General features: G+C 45.4%; 1 protein-coding gene across 8 annotated transcripts in view; it reads right to left on the bottom strand.

Annotated features, from left to right (window-relative positions):
* The window catches only part of LOC133487608 (nesprin-3-like), a 281,178-nt gene that overhangs the window by 116,243 nt on the left and 140,986 nt on the right, over window positions 1-23,949 (bottom strand). For 2 of the 8 annotated variants that reach the window (XM_061794487.1, XM_061794490.1), the window contains one exon: window positions 16,358-23,907. The exons of 3 other annotated variants lie outside the window; for them this stretch is intronic. In XM_061794487.1, the coding sequence (XP_061650471.1) occupies window positions 23,725-23,907 (183 nt within the window). In that variant the 3' untranslated portion in view covers window positions 16,358-23,724. Of the gene's footprint in view, window positions 1-16,357; window positions 23,908-23,949 lie in introns of those variants that run through there. 3 more of the 8 variants (XM_061794492.1, XM_061794496.1, XR_009791406.1) reach the window with 2 other exon arrangements.

Genomic DNA, 23,949 nt, shown 5'->3' with positions numbered 1-23,949 from the left:
ATTTGTGTTGGTCAGCGGGGTCGACTGGAATAGTGCAAAAGCCGCAGGCCACATCAATGGTGGTGAAAAACTTTGCATCGCAAACTTTTGTTCGAGCTAGGCCATAGGCCAGCATGACAAGGGATTTTGAGTGTTAAATTTTCAATTGTCAATGGTGGGCCTCCACTTGCCATTTGGTTTAAAAACCGTCCAGAGGTGCCGAGTATATGATCCCTTTTTCAATTATAGCGTCAATTGTTTCCTGTACCGGCTTGTAAGAGGTGAGTGGAATTTTGTATTGTCGCAAGAAAGTCAGCGGTGCACCTGGAGGAGTCGGAATGAGGACCATGTGCAAGTCAGTTAGGCCACAGTTCAGCGAGTCCTTAGAAAACGAAGCGGCCAGTTTGATGAGCAGATCCCGCAAACGCTGTCGTTCGTCATTGGAACTTATGGCATCAGCATCCGCTAGGACCTCTAAGTGAGTTTCAAACTCAGGAAAAGGGATTGGGCGACTATCGCAAGGCGCTACGGGTGTCGGCGAGGCGGTCTCCGAGGAGCTTGGGGAGCGGGAAGAGCCACGGGAGCGATGCATTCGGGTGTTGTTGGGATGGTATGGAGTGCATGGATCACCAGGGGCCTCATGTACAAAAGGTGTGTACGCACATAAAAGTGGCGTACATTATTTTTCAATTCTCCGGTAGTTGGAGCCGCCCTAGTATGAAAACAGACAGTCAATTGACAGAGAACACTTTTGAGACATAAAGACATTGAGAAAAACAGTCACTGAGCAATAACGGGTTGCTAGTTATCTTGTAATGCCGGTAAATTCTTTTTTTTTTTTTTTTGACAATTGTGCAAAAGATGCAGAGTCCTCTAGCACTTAGAGCAGTTCGAATGACTAATATTACGATAGTCTGGTGCAATGACCATTGTGCAAAGGGCGCTAAGACTTCAAGCGAGTAGTAGTTCGATAGTCTGGGACAATGTTGATTGTGCAAATGTTGCAGATACTCCTCTGGCATGAGTGACCAGTATTGGTCAACAACAGATATGCAAATAGTGCAGCGTGGTGAGACTACTACAGTGAGTGCACGAGCAATATTTAATTGGCCCGACAGAAATGTGACAACAAACTCAAGACAAAAAGACAAAAAATTGCCAGCATGTTGCAATGGAATTGTAGGTTAGGTGTTTCAGAAGTTGATTGCAAGAGGGAAGAAGCTGTTGGAATGTCTGCTAGTTCCAGTTTGCATTGATCGGTAGCGCCTACCTGAGGGAAGGAGCCGGAAGAGCTGGTGAACGGGATGTGGAGGGTCCGAGAGGATTTTGCACGCTCTTGTCTTAGTTCTGGCAGCATGCAAGTCCTCAAGGGTGGGTAGGGGGGTAACGACAATCCTTTCAGCAGTTTTGATTGTCTGTTGCAGTCGGAGTTTGTCCTTTTTTTGTAGCAGCACCAAACCAGACTGTGATGGAAGAACACAGGACTGATTCGATGACCACTGTGTAGAACTGCCTCAGCAGCTTCTGTGGCAGGCCGTGCTTTCTCAGAAGCCGAAGGTGAGGCGTGAGGGGCAGCTGTGGCGAAGGATGCCTCCTGAAGTTCACGATCATCTTTACAGTCTTGAGCGTGTTGAGCTCCAGGTTGTGTCGGACGCGCCACAGCTGCAGCCGCTCCACTTCCTGTCGATATGCAGACTCGTCACCGTCCTTGATGAGGCCGATGACAGTGGTGTCATCTGCAAACTTCAGGAGTTTGATAGCCGGGTACGTTGAGGTGCAGTCGTTCGTGTTGAGAGAGAAGAGCAGCAGAGAGAGAACGCATCCTTGGGGTGCCCCAGTGCTAATGCTGCGTGTGGATAAGGTGGCCTCCCCCAGCCTCACCTGCTGTGTCCTGCCCATCAGGAAGCTGTAAATCCACTGGGAGATGGCAAGTGAGACGTTGAGCTGGAAAAGCTTAGAGGAAAGGAGTTCAGGGATGATGGTGTTGAACACTGAGCTGAAGTCCACGAACAGGATCCTTGCGTAGGTCCCTGCACTGTCGAGGTGTTCTAGGATGAAGTACAGTCCCATGTTGACTGCATCATCTGCAGACCTGTTCGCTTGGTAGGCAAACTGCAGGGGATCCAGCAGGGGACCTGTGACGCTCTTGAGGTGGTCCAGCACGAGACGTTCAAAGGACTTCATGACCACAGATGTCAAGGAGTCAGGCCTGTTGTCATTTAGACCCGAGATTGTAGGTTTCTTGGTGACTGGAATGATGGTGGAGCGTTTGAAACAGGATGGTACTTTGCACAGTTCCAGAGATCTATTGAAAATCTGTGTGAAGACTGGAGGGAGCTGGTCCGCGCACTTGAAGGTCTCGACGGTTGACAAAAGGCAGCTGGACAGCGTGAGGGTCAGACTGGAGCGAGCTGGTCAGCGCAGACTTTGAGGCAGGACGGGGACACAAGGTCCAGGCATGCCGCTTTGTTAATCTTTTGTTGTTTGAAGATGCGTCTCACATCCTGTTCGTGGATGGTCAACGCAGAAGTCAGAGGTGCGATTGTGGTCGGTGGTGCGGCTGGCTGGGTGTGGGGTGTGAAAGTCTTTACTGGTCTTTATCAGAAGATGAAGCTCGTCCATTTTGTTGGGTAGGGAGCGTAGATTCGTGAGATGGATAGACGAAACGCCAATCTGTATCCTCTCTTGCGGAGCTCCACCTGGATGCCTGCTCGCTTCCGTCTGTGGCGTCGCCTCCGCCTCCATGCACAGTGCGGTCGCTGCTCCGGTGAGTAACCCAGGGAAAAAACTGAGTGGATTTGCGAAAGTTGGTGAAAGAAAGTCCGGAGTAGCCTCCTTAATGCTTAGCAAGTCTCCCCTTGTGTAAGTGAGTCGTGTAATGTCTCTAAAGACGTACGAAAAACACAAAAACAATACTAGAGAGCGCGTAACCGAGGCGTCCACACGGGTAGGCGCCATCTTGGTATTGAGATGAGACTGAAGTCGCGGAATTCGGAGTTGATCAAGAGGCCAAGGCTCGTAGATTTGGGAATGCAGATGTCGTTTTGGGTGTGGTTGTGAACCAGTAGCACGGTGGCCTGGGAAGCCTCTAGGAGGGGTGTGGCATGCAAAGACAGACCCAGGCCATGGAACCCTGGCGATGGCTGGAAGAACACATGCGGAATGGCCAGTGATTGGTTAGCGCGCATGACCAGTCGAATCAGAACGTTAACAGTCAACGCTTTTGGTAAGATTTCGTCCTCACTCAAAACTTCGCACGCGTCGGGACAGTCTGGCCCAACTTCATGTTTAGTTGGGAGACTCGGTTTGAGGGAACGGTATTAACGTGGGACCACAAGATATTGTTAATAGTGTCGACTTGAACAGCCAGTCAGACAAATACATTTGCAGCTAAGTAGGTTATATGTGGCAAATTGGGGACCACTAGGAAGCAGTGAGTTAACGAACGTTGGTTCCACTGCACGCACTCCCACTGCAGTGGCGGGAGACGGCGACACTGTATTAAAGGGAAAGCGAAAGGTTTTCGGCGTCAAGTGGAGGTCATGGTGCTGAAGTCGTAGGGTGTCAGACAGAAATTCCCAATTTGTCCGCCCACAAGGTCAGGACGACGTCGTCTGTCGGGCAGTCATACAACTTAATTCCACCCGCAATATTGGGGCAGTAGCGCTCTTCGTGCGTTGGTTGGATGAGATGCCAGAGGGAAGTGTCGAGTTGTCGAAGTCGGCTCAGCGGGGGTGAGGTGGCTACAGGAGAGTCGACGATGTCGTCAATTGGGGTGTTGTCACTGGAAGGAGTGCGGTCTGACAGGTCACAGTCACCCAAGTGGTCCACGAGGCACTGGTCTGAGGACAGTTCCTGAGTTGGTGGCAGCAAAGCTTGTTGCACCTGTGGCCACAGCTGAAGATTTTTTATCATCAATTTGTGGCTCGAAGCAGCAGAGCAGGTCTTGGCCGATGAGCAGGGGGACAGATTCAATAGGAGACACGTAGTCCAGATGGGGCCAATTGTCCGGTGAAGGTGTGGACCAAGGTGTTGGTCACTGAGAATGCGCGGATAGTTAGTGGGCAGCGTTGCAGCTGGAGGGCATGGGCACTTGCTCATAACTGTCAGAAGTTGGTTGAACACTGCGTGGGACAGTGATGTCCGCCGTGGAGTCAATCCGAGCTTCGTGGATAAGTTCATGTTCAAGTGTAACGGTCAAATAGAACTTTCAGGAAGTATCTTTAGGAGTTAGCTCGCCCAAGAGCTGGCGGAATGGCAGAACGTTTTTCAGGGGCGTAATGTCAAGCGAGTCAGGGGCCTCGCCTGGGTCTCATCGGACGATTAAGACAGCATGATAGGGATCTAGGGCTTGGTGTAAGGTTACGGCAAGGCAAATTCATTGTGGGGTCGTCTGGGGTCACAGAGGGGCTTGGCAGGTCATTAGGGTAACAACGGAGGTTGCCGGGTTGAAATATTGGGTCCTCTAGAACTCCATCCGACACAGTCAGGCCTAGTCATAATGATGGGTCCCATTTTTGTCTTTGGACAGGCTGCGGCGCACTAAAGCAGTTCTTCTGCCACGGCACAAAGTTCCCTTTGGGAGCTGTTAACTCGGGGGCCATTTTCCCAGTGGTCACTCGTCATTTTAGGGTCTCGGTTAGACGAGTCAGATTACGCTAGTACTTTGTTTCGACGTGTAGTTTTGACGCGAATTAGAGTTACGGTTGTTCCACGATTTCGATTTATCGTTGGATTGCCGTTCTTTGTTACGAGGACCATTGTTGTACGAAGGCCGAGATTGGTTGTTCGGATGGAACAATTTATTTTGGTTGTTGGATTTAACATCGTCAGAACGTTGAGTGTCTGTAGCACACGTGTCGCACGCACCTGTAGCTCCTTCTAATTCCATCTGCGGCGGTTTGTCCATGGAGAGGATGTCCGGATCCTGTGCTTTCGAGGGAGGGTGCTTTTGTTTAGCGAATGCTTTGGCAGCTAGTTCACGCAGTTGGGCACTGTACAGTGTATGCGGGCACGCTGCCACACCCAACTGGTGGGTGGTATTTGGATGTAGGTTTTCGACAAAGTGTTTTGAATTATTTGTCCTCTTCCATATTTGGTTCGTTTAGACTTCCGAAGTACGCTTTACACAACCGGCAGTAATACGCTTGTGCTGTCTTGGGTCTCCCCTGTTTAACTGTGAGGGCTGCAGACAAGCCGGTTGCTGTCTCTGGATCATCAAATTCCCGAGACAATGCTTGGCAGAGAGCCGCATAATCGGCCAGTACATGGGCTGGTTGTCGTTCAATTAAGCTACTTCTCGGCTAAACATTACTTTAATAAGGTACAATCTGTCGTCAGTGGTAGAATGCATTCCTTTGGGGGCACAAGCCAGTGCAAACTGTAGGCCGGTCCCAAGCCCGGATAAATGCAGAGGGTTGCGTCAGGAAGGGCATCCGGCTTAAAACTTTGCCAATGAGCAAAGTTTTAAGCCGGATGATGAGCGTTCATCCAAAGAATTCCATACCGGATCGGTCGTGGCCCGGGTTAACAACGTCCGCCACCGACGGCGTCAACCTGCAGAGCGCCGGTGGAAATTCAGCTACTGTGGGTCGAAGTCGAAGAAGAGGAGGTGGAAAGCGGGTTCTTCAGCAGAAAGAGAAGAGGAAAGCACAGAGCCTAGAACTGAATGTGGGGACTTTGAATGTTGGAACTATGACAGGAAAATCTCAGGAGTTGGTTCACATGATGATTAGGGGAAAGGTTGATATATTGTGTGTCCAGGAGACCAGGTGGAAAGGCAGTAAGGCTAGAAGTTTAGGGACAGGGTTTAAATTATTTTACCATGGTGTAGGTGGAAAGAGAAATGGAGTCGGGGTTTGGCTAAGAGTTGGCTAAGAATGTCTTGGAGGTGAAAAGAGTATCAGATTGAGTGATGAGGCTGAAACTTGAAATTGAGGGTGTAATGTGATTAGTGGCTATGCCCCACAGGTAGGATGTGACCTTCTTTTTGAAGGCGAGACATCTAAAATTGTCCATTATACTAATGCAAGCTAAGCAAATAAATGATAACTTCTACAATTTATCTAACAAGGTGAAAGAGAAATTCTGGAAGGAGCTAGACGAAGTAGTTCTGAGCATCCCAGACAGAGAGAGAGTCGTAATTGGTGCAGATTGTAATGGACATGTTGGTGAAGGAAATACGGGTGATGAAGAAGTGATGGGTAAGTACGGCATCCAGGAAAGGAACTTGGAGGGACAGATGGTGGTAGACTTTGCAACAAGGATGCAAATGGCTGTAGTGAACACTTTTTTCCAGAAGAGGCACGAACATAGGGTGACCTACAAGAGCGACGGTAGAAGCACGCAGGTGGATTACATCTTGTGCAGTCGATGTAATCTGAAGGAGGTTACCAACTGTAAGGTAGTGGTAGGGGAGAGTGTGGCTAGACAGCATAGGATGGTGCTGTGTAAGATGACTCTGGTGGTGGGGAGGAAGATTAGGAAGACAAAGGCAGAGAAGAGAACCATGTGGTGGAAGCTGAGACAAGACGAGTGTTATGCAGCTTTTCGGGAAGAGGTGAGACACGCTCTCGGTGGACGGGAGGAGCTTGCAGAAGACTGGACCACTGCAGCCAAGGTGATCAGAGAGGCAGGCAGGAGAGTACTTGGTGTATCTTCTGGCAGGAAAGGAGAGAAGTGTCACATTGAGATGCGACACAGGGCAAAGGTAGAGGTGGCAAAGGCCAAACAAGAGGCATAGGATGACATGTATGGCAGGTTGGACACTAAAGAAGGAGAAAAGGATCTATACAGGCTGGCCAGACAGAGGGATAGAGATGGGAAGGATGTGCAGCAGGTTAGGGTGATTAAGGATCGAGATGGAAATATGTTGACTGGTGCCAGAAGTGTGCTAGCTAGATGGAAAGAATACTTCGAGGGGTTGATGAATGAGGAAAATGAGAGAGAAGGGAGAGGAGAAGAGTCTGGTGGACCAGGAAGTGGCAATGATTAGTAAGGGGGAAGTTAGAAAGGCATTAAAGAGGATGAAAAATGGAAAGGCAGTTGGTCCTGATGACATTCCTGTGGAGGTATGGAAGCATCTCGGAGAGGTGGCTGTGGAGTTTTTTGACCAGCTTGTTCAATAGAATTCTAGTGCGTGAGAAGAAGCCTGAGGAATGGAGGAAATGTGTACTGGTGCCCATTTTTAAGAACAAAGGTGATGTGCAGAGCTGTGGGAACTATAGCGGAATAAAGTTGTTGAGCCACACAATGAAGTTATGGGAAAGAGTCGTGGAGGCTATACTCAGGACAGAAGTGAGTATTTGCGAGCAACAGTATGGCTTCATGCCTAGAAAGAGTACCACAGATGCATTATTTGCCTTGAGGATGTTGATGGAAAAGTACAGAGAAGGTCAGAAGGAGCTACATTGTGTCTTTGTAGATCTAGAGAAAGCCTATGACAGAGTACCCAGAGAGGAACTGTGGTACTGCATACAGAGGTCTGGAGTGGCAGAGAAGTATGTTAGAATAATACAGGACATGTACGTGGGCAGCAGAACAACGGTGAGGTGTGCTGTAGGTGTGACAGACGAATTTAAGGTGGAGGTGGGACTGCATCAGGGATCAGCCCTGAGCCCCTTCCTTTTTGCAGTGGTGATGGATAGGCTGAAAGATGAGGTTAGACTGGAATCCCCGTGGACCATGATGTTTGCAGATGACATTGTGATCTGCAGTGAAAGCAGGGAGCAGGTGCAGGAACAGTAGAAAGATGGAGGCATGCACTGGAAAGGAGAGGAATAAAGATTTGCTGAAGTAAGACAGAATATATGTGCATGAATGAGAGGGCTGGTGGGGGGAGAGTGAGGCTACAGGGAGAAGAGATAGCAAGGGTGGAGGACTTTAAATACTTGGGGTCAACCGTCCAGAGCAATGGTGAGTGTGGTCAGGAAGTGAAGAAACGGGTCCAAGCAGGTTGAAATGGGTGGAGGAAGGTGTCAGGTGTGTTATGTGACAGAAGAGTCTCTGCTAGGATGAAGGGCAAAGTTTATAAAACAGTGGTGTGGCCAGCCATGATGTACGGATTAGAGACAGTGGCACTGAAGAGACGACAGGAAGCAGAGCTGGAGGTGGCGGAAATGAAGATGCTGAGGTTCGCTCTCGGAGTGACCAGGTTGGATAAAATTAGAAATGAGCTCATCAGAGGGACAGCCGAGGTTTGATGTTTTGGAGACAGTGTTAGAGAGAGCAGACTTCGATTTTGGACATGTCCAGAGGAGAAATAGTGAGTATATTGGTAGAAGGATCATGAGGATGGAGCTGCCAGGCAAGAGAGCGAGAGGAAGACCAAAGAGAAGGTTGATGGATGTCGTGAGGGAAGACATGAGGGCAGTTGGTGTTCGAGAGGAGGATGCAGGAGATAGGCTTACATGGAAAAGGATGATGCGCTGTGGCGACCCCTAAATGGATAAGCCGAATGGAAAAGAAGAAGAATCTGTCCTCAGTGGTAGCGGATGGGAACCGTTTAAGGTGAAATTCAAGGTCTCTAAGGTACGCAGCTGTGTCATGGGTCCCATTCGGTTTAGGCTTGAACCTTGGAATGTTATGCGCAACTTTGTCCAAATCTTTTAATGTCATATCTGCGTGGCGCTGGGCTGAGGGAGAGTAGGGGTGAGTCAAAAAGGGAAGCTGCGACTGGTGGGTCCGACACCCGTGAGGGGGCTACATGGCCTCTCCCAAAGGTTATAAATGTTTTGTAGGGCTCAGTGACACTTCTAGCGAGGGAGGGCCCCAGGATGTCTGCAGTAGGGGCCGTAGCAATGGGATGAGTTAGAAAGTCGGCAGACACTGGTTGCGCTAAAACGTAGCTCACGCCTGTCATGGGCTAACTTTCTGGAAGGGGGAAGAGCTCTGTCTCCAAGACCGCCATCCGTGCCTTGAGCTCATAGGACTGTTCCATCTCTTTGGAGCGTTCTGCTTTTAGCGTTTAGGTTCGTTCGGTGAGCCGCTGTCTGTCATCGATAGCTTGACGCAGAAGGGTCGCTCAGTGGTGTTCGGCCCGTAATTCATGCATTTGGTTTTTAGACGCTCGGTCGGCTAATTCTGTTAACTTACCTTTTAATTGAGCAATTTCTTGCAGAAGCTGCGTGTAGGTGTCTTTGTTGATCTCCGGAAGTTAGTTTGCCAGAGGTGGGGGCCTGTGTTACTTTACCGTTTTCACAGGTTAATTCGCCACTGTCTAGAGACGTCAACTGAGGTCACCTATGCGGGCCTCTGCATCATCACGTTGTGTTTCAACGTCGAGGAGGTGGGCTTCACCCAAGTTTAAACGCGCAGTGGTTTCTGTCAGTTGTGCAATTAGCTGGACTTGTTTGTGCTGTTCAGCTTCAAGCCTGCGCTTCACCCGTGCGTCCTCTGGGTCGCTCCATTTTTATTGTGACATCAGTTCAGAACCATGCAACCGAGCATTCGAGCGAGATTCTTATCTTTCAATGTTTTGTGTTCGGCGTCGCTCATGAGTTGTGCAATGTTATTAAGGACTTCAAGACAAGCGTCTTTGACAGATTCTGCATCAGTCGGGATGAGGTCTTTAGTTAGGTTGCTTACAAGCTGTTCTAACGTGTCAAAGTTATCCTATTTACTTGGACTTTCTGGAAGTTCTGCCATGATTGGGTTGCGTGTGCAGTACTATGCAACTGGATTGTTAGTATTGTAAACTCATTTAAGCTGTGCGTCAAATTTGGGATAGAAGATAAACGGTGTAATTGTTCACAATCAAACGTCAATTTGGAACTCTAGTAAATTCGAAGTTTTATTTAACTTTGGGAAAGAAGTTAAATATACTTATAATTGGGCATGTGAATTAATTGCCGTTATGACTTACACTGATGTTGACTGGCAGAAGAGGGAGAGGGGGAGGAAGGTGAACAGAAAAAAAAATTGAGAAATAAAAATCCGAAGTGATTAAAAATAAAGCAATTAATTAATGAACTCCACTCGTGAGTGAGTCTGTGAAGTAATGGTGGTGTAGGGAACGTTTGCAAATGGGAGGTGGCGTTGTTGCTTTAAAAATACAATGCCCTTTTGTTAGCGTGGTTGGTTGCTAGTTCTGAAATCTCAAAACTGGTTAAAAATACCAGACATGAAGCTTTAAAAGTACAATCGCAGCGGTGGCATTTCGAAAAGCAAGCGAAAATGGAAAGCTTTTAAGCTAATAAAAGCAATCGATTGCGGTCGCAAAATCTCGTATTTTGTCAAAATAAAATTTCCCAAAATCAAAACTGGAATATAAACTACTCCGATTTTTATAAAGGGGATGAGGTAATGCATTGAACGCCCAGAATTTGTGATGCGTTCGCAATCTTCAAAGGCCTTTTTAACAAGAATTTGTGTAGGAAATCTTCCCACAATTCAAAGCATGCAGCACACAAAACAACGGACATCCAAATAACATTTAAAAATACAACAAATTTACTCCAGTTTCACTGAGAGGGCTTATCTTGGTTTCCTCAAGTTCACAACTGCTCACAACTCGTCGCTGTGTCGCTATGGTAACGGAATGACGTTCACACACAGCTCCAGATGAACATGCCCTTCACCAAGATGGCAGCTCCACTGCCTAGATTTTATTGCAAATATTGTGAATTTTGCGTGTTCGAGTTTGACGAAAACATCAATAATGGGCTCACACGGGGGGTCCCAATCTGTTGCATGTATTGGTTTGGATAAAAATGTAATTCATTTGGAAAAGAAAAAGTCTGACGTAAACGCCTGCATTTACTTCAAGTGTAATTCAACGTACGTTAGAAGGTTACAATCAAACTAACTTTGTCTCGTATAGGGCACCAAGTCTCTTTTCATATTGGTAAATTAGAGGAAAAGTGACGAAAAACCTCTCTCTCTGTCCTCTAGAAGGCTTGCTACATGGATGAAAATAGTAGTTATCGATTACAGCGGTGTACTGTTTCACTCAAACACACAAAGTACACAACAAGAGGTGGAATTTTGGAGAAAATCCAATTAAATCTACAGGGGAACTTCGGGAAACAATTCAGAGGGACTTTACTACAAAAAGGTACAGATAAACATTCGTAAAGAAGGCTGAAGGCTGGGTCGTTGGAGAATGTCTCTGCGGTTAGTGATTGTCAGAGCGGCAGGGAAGATTTGGCCAGGCCAAGCCTGTTTCGGCTCCCCCCCTCGTGGTGAGGAGTGGGGCGTCTTCCGTGGCGGAGCGGGAAAAGAAGAGCAAGAGAACAAGAGGATTTGGTCTTTTGTGCTCAAAAACAAGGGAATTGCCCAAAAGACCATAGCAGGAAGAACACACCACACCTCTGATATTGAATTTCACTCTAAAGTTATCTGTGGTCTAAATCCAGTTAATCTAAAATAAGAAAATTAATTTCCAGCTTTTGCATTGTCTCACTCACAATGGTTAACATAGGCAATGAGTGTTTCAACCTGATTTGGTGGTTAAGAACTCTTAATGTCCGTGATGTAACATTTCGTGTTGTCTGAGGTAAAACACAATCATCTTATCAGAATCAGAATCACATATCTATCATGATATACACTTGGAGCATTCGTGCAAGGTTCGTGAAATATCAAAACAAACATTTAACGTGCTAAACTGTAGATCGTAATTTTCAGCTTGCGGTGACTCTTAAACACTAGCAGGTGTCGCCTGTACTTCACCAATGATCCCAGATGGTCCAATGTACTTGTATTTGAGTTCCTGTGAAGGTCAAGGAAGAATAATTCCATTGTGGCCTGTCTAACTAATAACTAAAAAAGGTCTTTGTTGGAGAAGACAATGAGAATGGCCGGGGGGAGGAATTTTAACCAGTTTATGGCTCAGTTGATAAAAACCAGGTTTCCTGTGTCTTGTGAAAACAGACCAGGTGGTTGAGGGTCAGGAGGCAAGAATCCAAAGGTCATCAGCTCTTCGGGGGTGCCATCAACAAATGTGTTCCATCGGGCGTATTCGCAACAGATTAGTTTAAAGCGTCTTTGAGTGTCTTGAGAAGCGCTCTATATGTTTAATGTATTATTAATTATCATTATTATTACACAAAAAGCTGTAATAATTGCATTAAAGACACAAAGGGGGTGATATGTATGTTTAAATATACCATCCATCCATCCATTTTCTGAGCCGCTTCTCCTCACTAAGGTCGCAGGCGTGCTGGAGCCTATCCCAGCTATCCTCGGGCAGGTGGCGGGGCACACCCCGAACTGGTTGCCAGCCAATCGCAGGGTACATACAATCAAACCACCATTCGCACTCACAGTCACACCTACGGGCAATTTAGCGTCTCCAATTAATGCATGTTTTTGGGATGTGGGAGGAAACCGGAGTGTCCGGGGAAAACCCACGCAGGCACGGGGAGAACATGCAAACGTCACACAGGCGGGGCTGGGGATTGAACCCGGGTCCTCAGAACTGTGAGGCAGACACACTAACCAGTTTGTCACCGTGCCGCCTGTTTAAATATACGTTTTATTTTAAATTTCTTCTTAATCTTTTCAAATAAATCTCCCCCATTAAACTTCCTGCTGCTGCCACTTCAGCTTTCCTTGCACTAGCGAATGAAACTCAGCTTGTCAGTCTCCTTACCTCTCATGACTTTATGTGTACTCTGTTAAGATTATGGAGACCGATCCACGCCCCGTGTGTGCGCTTTTTTCCATGTGCTTGACTGACTCAACATTAGCCGTTAGCTTGAAGAAATGGCTGCTAGTGGAAGCTATCCCCCGCGAGGACTTCAGGACGAGCAGTTAAAATCACACGAGTACTTTCGCTGTGTAAGACGTCGTTCCTTGCGCAAAAGAATCACTCATCGTACTAGTACATCGCTCCTTAGCGGATCACGAATGAAGAAGTTCAACAAAATAATCACTCTTCAGTTCTTCAGTACACCACCAGTTCACCAGTAGATTCAGTTCAATTAAGTCCCTCCCCTGAACAAATCACTCTTCAGTTCTTCAGTACACCAGTACAATCAGTTCAGTTAAGTCCCCCCCCCCCACTTTCCCCCCCTCCCCCATGGCACTGCTTGACGCCGGCTGCTCATTGGTCATTCGCCGAAGTGAGTGACAACACTGGCAAATCGCAAATCAAATGGCAGTACATTTAATGAAGTCCCGCGCCCGTCTGCACGCTGGCTGCTCAATGGTCATTCGCCAAAGATTCAGAAGTGATTGACAGAACGCTTCAGCAGTTCCATTTCCGCTTCCAGACAACTCATTCACCTCACGCTGGCGGGCGGCGGCCAAGCTCAAATAATGAATCATTTCATGAACTGATTCAGTTCAGTACGTTTGCTAAAAATATTTGTTCTTCTGAACGAAACGTTCGCGAATGAGAAAACGGGCTGAGGAAGACACGCATGCCCCTCTTGGGCTTTGAACTCTGCTTTTTAGTGGGACTGTGTTGGCCAACGGTGTATCTTGCTGGTGGCGAGCACAGAGTTTGTCCAGCCTGCTCCTTGTTCACCAAGTGCGGCTCAGCGGTAATACGAAATGATCGATGTTTGGAAGCCTCATGCCCCTCAGGAAGACGCACACGCCCCCCTTGGGCTCGAACCTCTGCTCCTTAGCAGGACTGAGTCACCCAGCGGTGGACATTGCCGCAGGGGCGGCAGTTGATCTCACCGCTGAGCCTGTGGCAAGGTCCGTCGCTGCGAGGTCCGCCACTGCCATGCTCGATGGTGATTCGAAGTTTTGCTTTTCAATGTATTTTAATCCTCTCATTTTGAGCCTTGAGTAACGCCGGCTCTGTGAATGAAAAAGTAAACTCCTACAGAGCTCTGTCAACAAATCAGCTTTCGTCAGCACAGCCTGTCCCCTCACAGAGTTGCTGGTAGCTCTAGGAAGACCCTATCCGAGAGGAGGAACTAAATAATCCAGGAGGAACCTACAGTTCAGTAAAGTTTCTTTTTCGGTGGGGAGGAGGGAACTCAAACTACCAGGGTAGCTAGCGAAGTTCCTGCAAAGGTTCCTGCTGGGGAAAGCCCCTAATCCAGCCCGTGCTAACAACGGCTAACATTAGCCCGATGCCTTTGTTGTACAAATTTTGTTTTTATTTATTTTTTTTGCGACCTGTTTATGTAAAGAATGTTTAAAAGTACTGTGTAGCAGTGAATAACCTCTGAAGTAGGGATGCACATTCTGAATGTTGTTTTGATGTATCAATCATTTATCAACGACCGGTTTATCTGGTTATAACAGAATTAATTACTTCTCAATCTCTACTTCCTTATACAACCCCAATTCCAATGGAGGTGGGACGTTGTGTTAAATAAAAACAGAATAAAATGATTTGCAAATGTTCAACCTATATTTAATTGAATACACTACAAAAACAAGATATTTAATGTTCAAACTGATAAACTTTATTGTTTTTAGCAAATAATCATTAACTTAGAATGTTATGGCTGCAACACGTTCCAAAAAAGCTGGGACAGGTGGCAAAAGAGACTGAGAAAGTTGAGGAATGCTCATCAAACACCTGTTTGGAACATCCCACAGGTGAACAGGCTAATTGGGAACAGGTGGGTGCCATGATTGGGTATAAAAGGAGCTTCCCTGAATTGCTCAGTCATTCACAAGCAAAGATGGGGCGAGGTTCACCTCTTTGTGAACAAGTGCGTGAGAAAATAGTCAAACAGTTTAAGGACAATGTTCCTCAACGTACAATTGCAAGGAATTTAGGGATTTCATCATCTACGGTCCATAATATCATCAAAAGGTTCAGAGAATCTGGAGAAATCACTGCATGTAAGTGGCAAGGCCGAAAAGCAACATTGAATGCCCGTGACCTTCGATCCCTCAGGCGGGACTGCATCAAAAACCGACATCAATGTGGAAAGGATATCACCACAGGGGCTCAGGAACACTTCAGAAAATCAATGCCAGTAAATACAGTTCGGCGCTACATCCGTAAGTGCAACTTGAAACTCTACTATGCAAATCAAAAGCCATTTATCAACAACACCCAGAAATGCCGCCGGCTTCTCTGGGCCCGAGCTCATCTAATATGGACTGATGCAAAGTGGAAAAGTGTTTTGTGGTCCGACGAGTCCACATTTCAAATTGTTTTTGGAAAACAATTTCAAAGAGGAAAAGAACCATCCGGACTGTTATGGACGCAAAGTTCAAAAGCCAGCATATGTGATGGTATGGGGCTGTGTTAGTGCCAATGGCATGGGTAACTTACACATCTGTGAAGGCACCATTAATGCTGAAAGGTACATACAGGTTTTGGAGAAACACATGCTGCCATCCAAGCAACATCTTTTTCATGGATGCGCCTGCTTATTTCAGCAGGACAATGCCAAACCACATTCTGCACGTGTTACAACAGCGTGCGTGGCATCGTCGTAAAAGAGTGCGGGTATTAGACTGGCCTGCCTGCAGTCCAGACCTGTCTCCCATTGAAAATGTGTGGCGCATTATGAAGCGTTAAACACGACAACGGAGACCCCGGACTGTTGAACAGCTGAAGCTGTACAGCAAGCAAGAATGGGAAAGAATTCCACCTACAAAGCGTCAACAATTAGTGTCTACAGTTCCCAAAAGTTTATTGAATGTTGTTAAAAGGTGATGTAACACAGTGGTAAACATGACCCTGTCCCAGCTTTTTTGTAACGTGTTGGAGCCATAAAATTCTAAGTTAATGATTATTTGCTAAAAACACTAAAGTTTATCTGTTTGAACATTAAATATCTTGTCTTTGTAGTGTATTCAATTAAATATAGGTTGAACATGATTTGCAAATCATTGTATTATGTTTTTATTTATGTTTAACGTCCCAACTTCATTGGAATTGGGGTTGTATTTTAATTTGGTGTAACGTGTGTGTGTTTGCATTTTTGAATAAAATCATGGCGGTACAAAAATCCATATGACAAGTTTGTCCAAGTGGGTTTGCTGTAAATAGCTGCTTGCACATGTGCGAAAAGGATCTACTGGCTCTCACCAAAATCCAAACATCAAAAAACACACCAAACAACATGAGACGACATCGCTATTCACTACAAACTTTGAGAAATGGGTTTCGAAATGCCTCTCTTAAAGCCGAAAATTTGCAAATGATTTTGTCTGCCGAAGGCAACAAGTATTAAACTGGTACCCTAATTATATGAATATGAGACCTTTTACCGAGTCCGAAACAGTAAACAACTGCAGGCTTGCTGTCACTGATTGAGTTGACGACAAAACCGAGCAGCTTGTCACTTCAGCCATTAAAAATGTGCTACTCTTTAAGACACAACTGTTCAGAGTGGCACTCCAGTACTTGCAAAGGTTGTCATCTGGAAACCTGGGAAAAGCAAATTGTATGTTTCGTCTTTGAAACTACTTTTCAATCGTTGAACTTTATTTTTTTATTTCATGAAAGCACTAGGCAAGGCAAGGCAGTTTTATTTATATAGTACATTTCATAAATGCACAAGGTAACTCAATATGCTTTACATGATTAAAAGTACAACATTTAAAGCATTTAAAAACAAGGACCAAAAGGCATTTGAAAAATTACAGAAATAAAAGATACCTTACTAAAATTATTAAAGGAACATACAGTGCAAGTAAAAGATTTAAAAAATGATTTCAAAATGTTTTAAAAGAGCTTAATAAGTAAGCATGAGAAGAAAAAAAAAAAACTTTTGAACCTGGACTTAAAAGCAAATGAACAAACATTACTTCTATTGGCATCTTATTCCATTTGTGTGCAGCATAACAGCTAAATGCTGCTTCACCATGTTCAATTTGGACTCTGTGCTCCACTATTTGACCTGAGTCTGCAGCTCTCAGAACCCTATTGGGTTTATATTTCATGCGCATTTCTTTAATGTATTCAAGACCTAAACCATTTAGTGATTTACAGACAAGTAGCAGAACTTTAAAAGTATTTTCTATAGGTGACTGGGAAACAGTGAAAAGACTCTTTAGTGATTCATTTGATATGATTGCTGAAAGTCCGATCAGAATCTACGAGCACTTCAAGGTTTAGGGCATGGTCTTTGGCTTTTACTGCCAAAAATAATTACTGCAGTTTTGTTGTGGTTTAATTGAAGGAATTTTTGGTTAATCCAGTTATTTGTTTTCGTGGCACCTCAATTGAACTCCAGTCATCTGGGGGCACGCCTTGATATAACTGAGTGTCATCTGCATAGCTATAAGTCAACAATAAAATTCTGCATAACTATTTAGACTATTCAATCTTTTTAAAAAAGCTAACATCACTGAATTTGTATGTATGCAATATTACCATTTGGCCCAAAGATGCACTTTTATTTACTGTAATTAAACTGGAGCTTGTTAAAATACAGCTACTTTTTCATGGAACTGTACTTCCGCCTGAATCTTCAATATAGCAAGCCATTTTAGCTGAGGCATTATTGGAGGAGTTTTGTGTGGAAGAACTCAAGACAGCCTTGACATCAATCAAACAAATTTAAGAAAGACAAAGACTGTAAATCAGACCCTTAAATTTTTTTTTATGATGGGTTGAGATACATTGCTTACTTTGCTGCACTCCAGACTGAGCACGCATTTAAATGCCTGTAATGTACAGAGTAGAAATTGATAGAATAAAATATGGGGATTTTAAAATTTAGTCTAGTTCCTCAATTCCTTTTCAAGGTGAAAGCTTTGTGCCAGAAATAAAAAACATCACTTGGAAAAATCTGAATGAGATATGAGAATGAGGAATAAACAGTACACCATTACACGCAATAAATGTTAAACAACCATGTATTGTTGGCTAGCTATTTGGCTGACATAAGTGTGTAAATACCATTTTAAAATGTTCATTGAAACGTGATTTTGGATCTCTTCGCTTGAAAGTGCTGCCTTATGAGGCACCTGACAATACAGGGCCATATTCTCCCATTCGCGCGAAACCTTTATTTATTCTTCCATGGAGACTTCTGAAACACTCACCCGAACGTAAGCTGTGAATGAACGCAGAAGCAGCAAAGAGGTGTGATTCATTGACAGCGCAGGCTGCCTCCAAATCCTGGAACATGAACATTTCCTGAATCACTGAAATTAGTAGAAAAGATTGAAGCACACTTTTAAATGAGGGAAAAAAAAAATAAAAAAATAAAAAAAAGAAAAAAAACAATGGATGCAGTGTAGTGCACTTACACTTCGAAGTAGAGCATGCTTGTTTTTTAAAATTCTGTATGGAATAAATTCATCATAAGTAATTGAATAAGAATATTGTGCTTATGACTGAAAGCATATTTTGAGGTCCGTCACTAAAAAGGGTTTGTGTGCCTGATGCAGTGGCGTAACTTTGATGTGAAAGGTGGGGGACAAATATTTTTGTTTGTGCCCCCAAACCATTTCCCCCCCCACAATTTTTAATGCATCAATCGGGTGTACTTGAGGGTCACATTCGGAGGACAATTATGTTTAAAGCAACAGCCTCGAGGAGTGGTTCTCAGAGTGTGGTATGGGACAGGCTCAATTGAGTTCAGGGGTGTCAAACTTATCAGGACCCACATCATAAACCATATTAATGTATAATCACTTCAAAATACTATTTCATATTCACAATTGCCCCTGAAATTGATTGTTACATTTTTTATTTTTTTACACATATTGTACACATCCTGTTAATGAATTGAATTTTCAAACATTTAGGTGTAATTTCTATTTATTTAATTATGTACAATACATCTTAATTGAATTTCTCAGTACAGTTTTTGATTTTCTATATTTAACCACAGAGTTAATGTTCCAACTGTGCCTAATGTTACAGTTACAATATTAAATACACTTTATAGAAATAAAACCTGTGCCTCATTTTCTGCAGACTTGTGCTGCACTGACACGGAAATCCACCACAGACTCTCCCTCGCCCTATTCCTGACTGTCACTGCCTGTCCGCCTTGGCTCTTTGCTGTTCTTCCACCCGTTTCTCTGTCACAGCAGACTCGGGATTCCGGGGAACGTTACGAGGTGGTCGCGGGTGTTCCCTGCAAAAATTACGCCTACGGCCTGATGTGTGCTAGATAAGCAATTGCAGACTTTTTTTGCGTCACATGCCGGTTTCATGTGAACATACAGTATTTGACATATACAGTGGGTCCGGAAAGTTTTCAGACTCCCTTAAAATGTTTCACTCTTTGTTATATTGTAGCCATTTGTTAAAATAATTTAAGTTCATTTCCCCCCTCATTAATATACACACAGCACCCCATATTGACAGAAAAAAAACTTAATTATTGAAATTTTTGCTGATTTATTAAAAAAGAAAAACTGAACTATCTGAAGTATTCAGACCCTTTGCTGTGACACATTAAACTCGGGCGCTGTCCATTTCTTCTGATCTACACCTTCATTGGAGTCCAGCTGTGTTTGATTGTACTGATTGGACTTGATTAGGAAAGCCACACCTGTCTATAGAAGACCTTACAGCTCACAGTGCATGTCAGAGCAAATGAGAATCATGAGGTCAAAGCAACTGCCTGAAGAGCAGAGAGACAGAATTGTGGCAAGGCACAGATCTGGCCAAGGTTAGAAAAAAAATTCTGCCACACTTAAAGGTTCCTCAGAGCCTAGCGGCCTCCATAATCCTTAAATGGAAGATGTTAGGGATGACCAGAACCCTCCCTAGAGCTGACCGTCCGGCCAAACTGAGCAATCGGGGGAGGAGAGCCTCGGTTAGAGAGGTAAATAAGAACCCAAAGAGGCTGTGGCCGAGCTCCAGAGATGCAGTCTGGAGATGGGCAAAGGAAGGCTCTCCTCAGTGCAAGACACGAAAGCCCGCATGGAGTTTGCTAAAAAAAAAAAAAACACCTGAAGGACTCCAAGATGGTGAAAAATAAGATTCTCTGGTCTGATGAGACCAAGATAGAAATTGTTGGCCTTAATTCTAAGTGGCAGGTGTAGAGAAAACCAGGCACTGCTACTCACCTGTCCAATACAGTCCCCACAGTGAAGCATGGTGGTGGCAGCATCATGATTTGGGGGTGTTTTTCAACTGCAGGGACAGGACGACTGGTTGCAATCGAAGGAAAGATGAATGCGACCAAGTACAGGGATATGCTGGACAAAAACCTTCTTCAGTGCTCAGAACCTCAGACTGGGCCAAAGGTTCACCTTCAAATAATGACAATGACCCTAAGCACACAGCTAAAATACCGAAGGAGTGCCTTCAGAACAACTCAGTAGTAACTGTTTTTGAATGGCCCAGCCAGAGCCCTGACTTAAATCCAATTGAGCGTCTCTGGAAAGACCTAAAAATGGCTGCCCACCAACGTTCACCATCCAACCTGACAGAACTGAAGAGAATCTGCAAGGAGGAATGGCAGAGGATCCTTAAATCCAGGTGTGAAAAATATAATTATAATTATATATTATATATATATATATATATATATATATATATATATATATATATACACGTGCCTGGAGGTGAAGCTCGATTGCCTGGTGACCGGGCCTGCACCCATGGTCCCCGGCCGGGCAAAGCCCAAAGAGGCAACATGGGTCCCTCTTCCCATGGGCTCACCACCTGTGGGAGGGGCCTTGGGGGTCAGGTGCATAGAGAGTTGGGCCTTGGCTGTGTACCTTGGCAAGATGATCGGAAACCGACTGGTGTTTTGTTGTTAACACTTCTCTGCTCATCACGGATTGTCCATGACAAACACCATGTTCAAATATAAGGGTGTCCATACTTGGCACCAGTACACTCTCGGCCTCAGTTCGACGATCGACTTTGTGGTTGTATAATCGGACTTGCGGTCGCATGCCTTGGACACTTGGGTGAAGAGAAAGGCAGAGCTGTCAACTGATCACCACCTGATGGTGCATTGGCTCCGATGTTGGGCGAAGATGCCAGTCCGGCCTGGCAGAGCCAAACGTATTGTGGGGGTCTGCTGGGAATGTCTGGCAGAGTCCCCCGTTAGAAGTTTAAACTCCCTCCTCTGGCAGAACTTCACCCACGTTCTGAGGGAGACATTGGGTCCGAGTGGACCATTTACCACACCCATTGTTGAGGTGGAGAATCGGAGCTGTGGCCGTAAGGTGCCCGTCGTAGCGGAAATCCCCGAACCTGTTGGTGGTAAGGGATGCTGTCGAGCTGAAGTGGAGTCCTATCGCGCCTTTTTGGCCCGTGGGACTCCTGAGGCAGCTGATGGGTACAGGCTGGCCAAGCAGAATGCAGCTTTGGTGGTCACTGAAGAAAAAATTCAGGTGAGGGAGAAGTTTGATGAGGCCATGGAGAATGACTTCTAGACACCTTTGAGGAAATTCTGGGGTGGATGAGAGCCGCCCGGAGTTCCTAAAGGCTCTGGATGTTGTGGGGCTTCCTTGGCTGACACACCTCTGCAACATCACGTGGACATCGGGGACAGTACCTTTGGACTGGCTGAATGGGGTCGTGGTCCCCCTGATAAAGAAGGGGGACTGTAGAGTGTGTTTCAACTACAGGGGGAACACACTCCTCAGCCTCCTTGGTAAGGTTTATTCAGGGGTTCTGGAGAAGAGGGCCTGTCATGAAGTTGAATCTTAGATTCAGGAGGAGCAGTGTGGTTTTCATCCTGGCCCTGGAACAGTGGACCAACTCCACACCCTCAGCAGGGTCCTGGAGGGTGCATGGGAGTTCGCCCAACCAGTCTACAGGTATTTTGTGGATTTGGAGAAGGCGTTCGACCGTGTCCCTCGGGAAGGCCTGTGTGGGGTGCTCCGGGAGTATGGGGAACCGGACCCCCTGATACAGGCAGTTCGGTCTCTGAATGTCCAGTGTCAGAATTTGGTCTGCATTGCTGGCAGTTCCCAGTGAGAGTTGGATATCGCCCAGGTTGCCCTTTGTCACCGATTCGGCTCATTACCTTTATGGACAGAATTTCTTGGCGCAGCCGAGGTGTTGAGGGGTCCGCTTTGGTGACACTCGCCCCTACTTTTTGCAGATGATGTGGTTATGAGGGCTTCATCAAGTCATGAACTTCAGCTCTAGCTGGAGTGGTTCAAAGCTGATTATAAAGCGGCTGGGATGAAAAAAGAGCACCTCCAAATCTGAGGTCATGGTCCTCAGTCGGAAAAAGATGGAGGTCCTGCCTCAAGTATCAAGTGCAAGTATCGTGTGGTCTTGTTCAAAAGCGAGGGAAGAATGGAACAGGAGATCGACAGGCAGATAGGTGCAGCATCAACAATCGTGGATTCTGTATCGGTTTGTCGTGTTGAAGATGGAGCTGAGCCAAAAGGTGAAGCTCTCAATTTACCAATCAAACTACGTTCCTACCCTCACCTATGGTCACGAGCTGTGGGTAGTGACCGAAAGACCAAGATGACGGATACAAGCGGCCAAAAAGAGTTTCCTCTGCTGGGTGTGTGAGCTCTCCTTTAAAGATAGGGTGTGAAGAAGAAACAACTATTTATGCTTGAGTTTTCCACACAAACACTGGCTAGTACATCCTAAGCAAGCCTGCTCGGATGAGAGACGAAATGTCTTCAGACAAACAGAACAGTTCAGTTGATCGATTCAACGTCCTAAGAATAAACGGACCTAAATGAATGAGAATATTCACAGGCATATCTCCCCTCCTACGTTTCTCGTCGTCTCCGTCTGGGCTGCGCGCAGTCAGTGATTACTGCCTGAGAAGCTGATTTGATTGGCTGAAGGGTGTGGCTGAACTCCCATGTCATTGGTCGGTACGGTTTGTCAGTACCGTAAAGCTTGTAATGTTGAGGCGCTTAAAATCAAAGCCCCCTGGTTGTCTTGAATCATAAACCTCTTTTTTGGCTCAGGTGTGGGTCCGTATGGTACTGCTTCTGCATCCAGAACTGGAACCTTATAGCCTACGTAGCCCACATTGTAGGCTATAATGACCAGCCACCTCGTGCTGTGGTGCAAAGGTCGTGAGACGTGCACGCAAGGATGCGCGTGCACACATTCACACACACACAGAGCATGTCTCTTGTTAGTAATTCTATAGCATTACTAAAACATACCTAAAAGTTACATTGTGTCATCTAAAACAAAGATATTACTGCTCCATTTGGCAAGATCTTTGTACCTTTGTATTATGTTGTCACTGTGTACCTGTAAATGGATAAATGTGATCTTTTTCACCTGATCTCTATCAGCTGAAAATCACGTGATCAGATCGGGGCATCCCCAGTTGTAATTACTGAAAGCTCTGCACTTGTTTCTCTTCAACGAGCCGGTCACATCTTGGGGTAATGTCTTTCCTTTTAAAACAAACAAACAAACAAACAAACAAAACAAACTCCAAAGGCTGGTCTTTTAATGCGGGCAGCCACCATGTTTGAAACAGAATCACTCCTGGTAGTTCTACTGTAAGTGAGCATCGTTAAAAAAAAAAAAAAAATAATAAAAAAAAAAATAAAAAAAAAACAGCGAAAAAAAGTCTGCTAGCACCAATATTCTCTGCCAGTAAATATCACAGCTAAAATGCTGTAATAGCTGTCTCACAGTGCATCTTTGATCAACTCAATACAATATATATTTTTTTCGTCTCTGTGTGCGGCCACGGTAATTGCAATGTTACCTTGAGTGCCTTTACAGCTACGCACCTTTTCCCTCATAAACACATGGGAGAACATGGCCCATAGTGAGACAATGTATCGCAACAAAATGTCAATATGTAATGAAAATCATGGAGTTGGCAATTGCAAAGCTGATGATGCGTGTGAGAACTTGTTAGTCAGTTGTCTCTTCTTCTTTAGATACAGTAAAAGGTAGACATGTAGTTTGTGACAAGAATTTGCTGTGGAAAATGAGATAAACTGCGGCTATGTAGGTGGTGGTCCAGAGTAGCGCAGCATAACACTGAAAGATCGGGCAAAGTTGTTTGAGATGGAGCAGCTGTTGCCTTCGTCCATGAGGGGCAGGAGAAAGGCCAGCAGCAGTAAAGCCAGGAAGAAGAGCCAGAGAGGAAGAGCCAGTCGACACACCCGCTGCAGCAACCCTGTTCTCTGCAATAACAGCAGCAATAGGGAAGTGTTAATGGATCTTAC

This window comes from Phyllopteryx taeniolatus, chromosome 13 (assembly GCF_024500385.1).
Source record: "Phyllopteryx taeniolatus isolate TA_2022b chromosome 13, UOR_Ptae_1.2, whole genome shotgun sequence".
Lineage (NCBI taxonomy): Eukaryota > Metazoa > Chordata > Actinopteri > Syngnathiformes > Syngnathidae > Phyllopteryx > Phyllopteryx taeniolatus.
The sequence above is the reverse complement of the archived record's forward strand: the minus strand, read 5'-3'. Positions and strand labels throughout refer to the sequence as shown.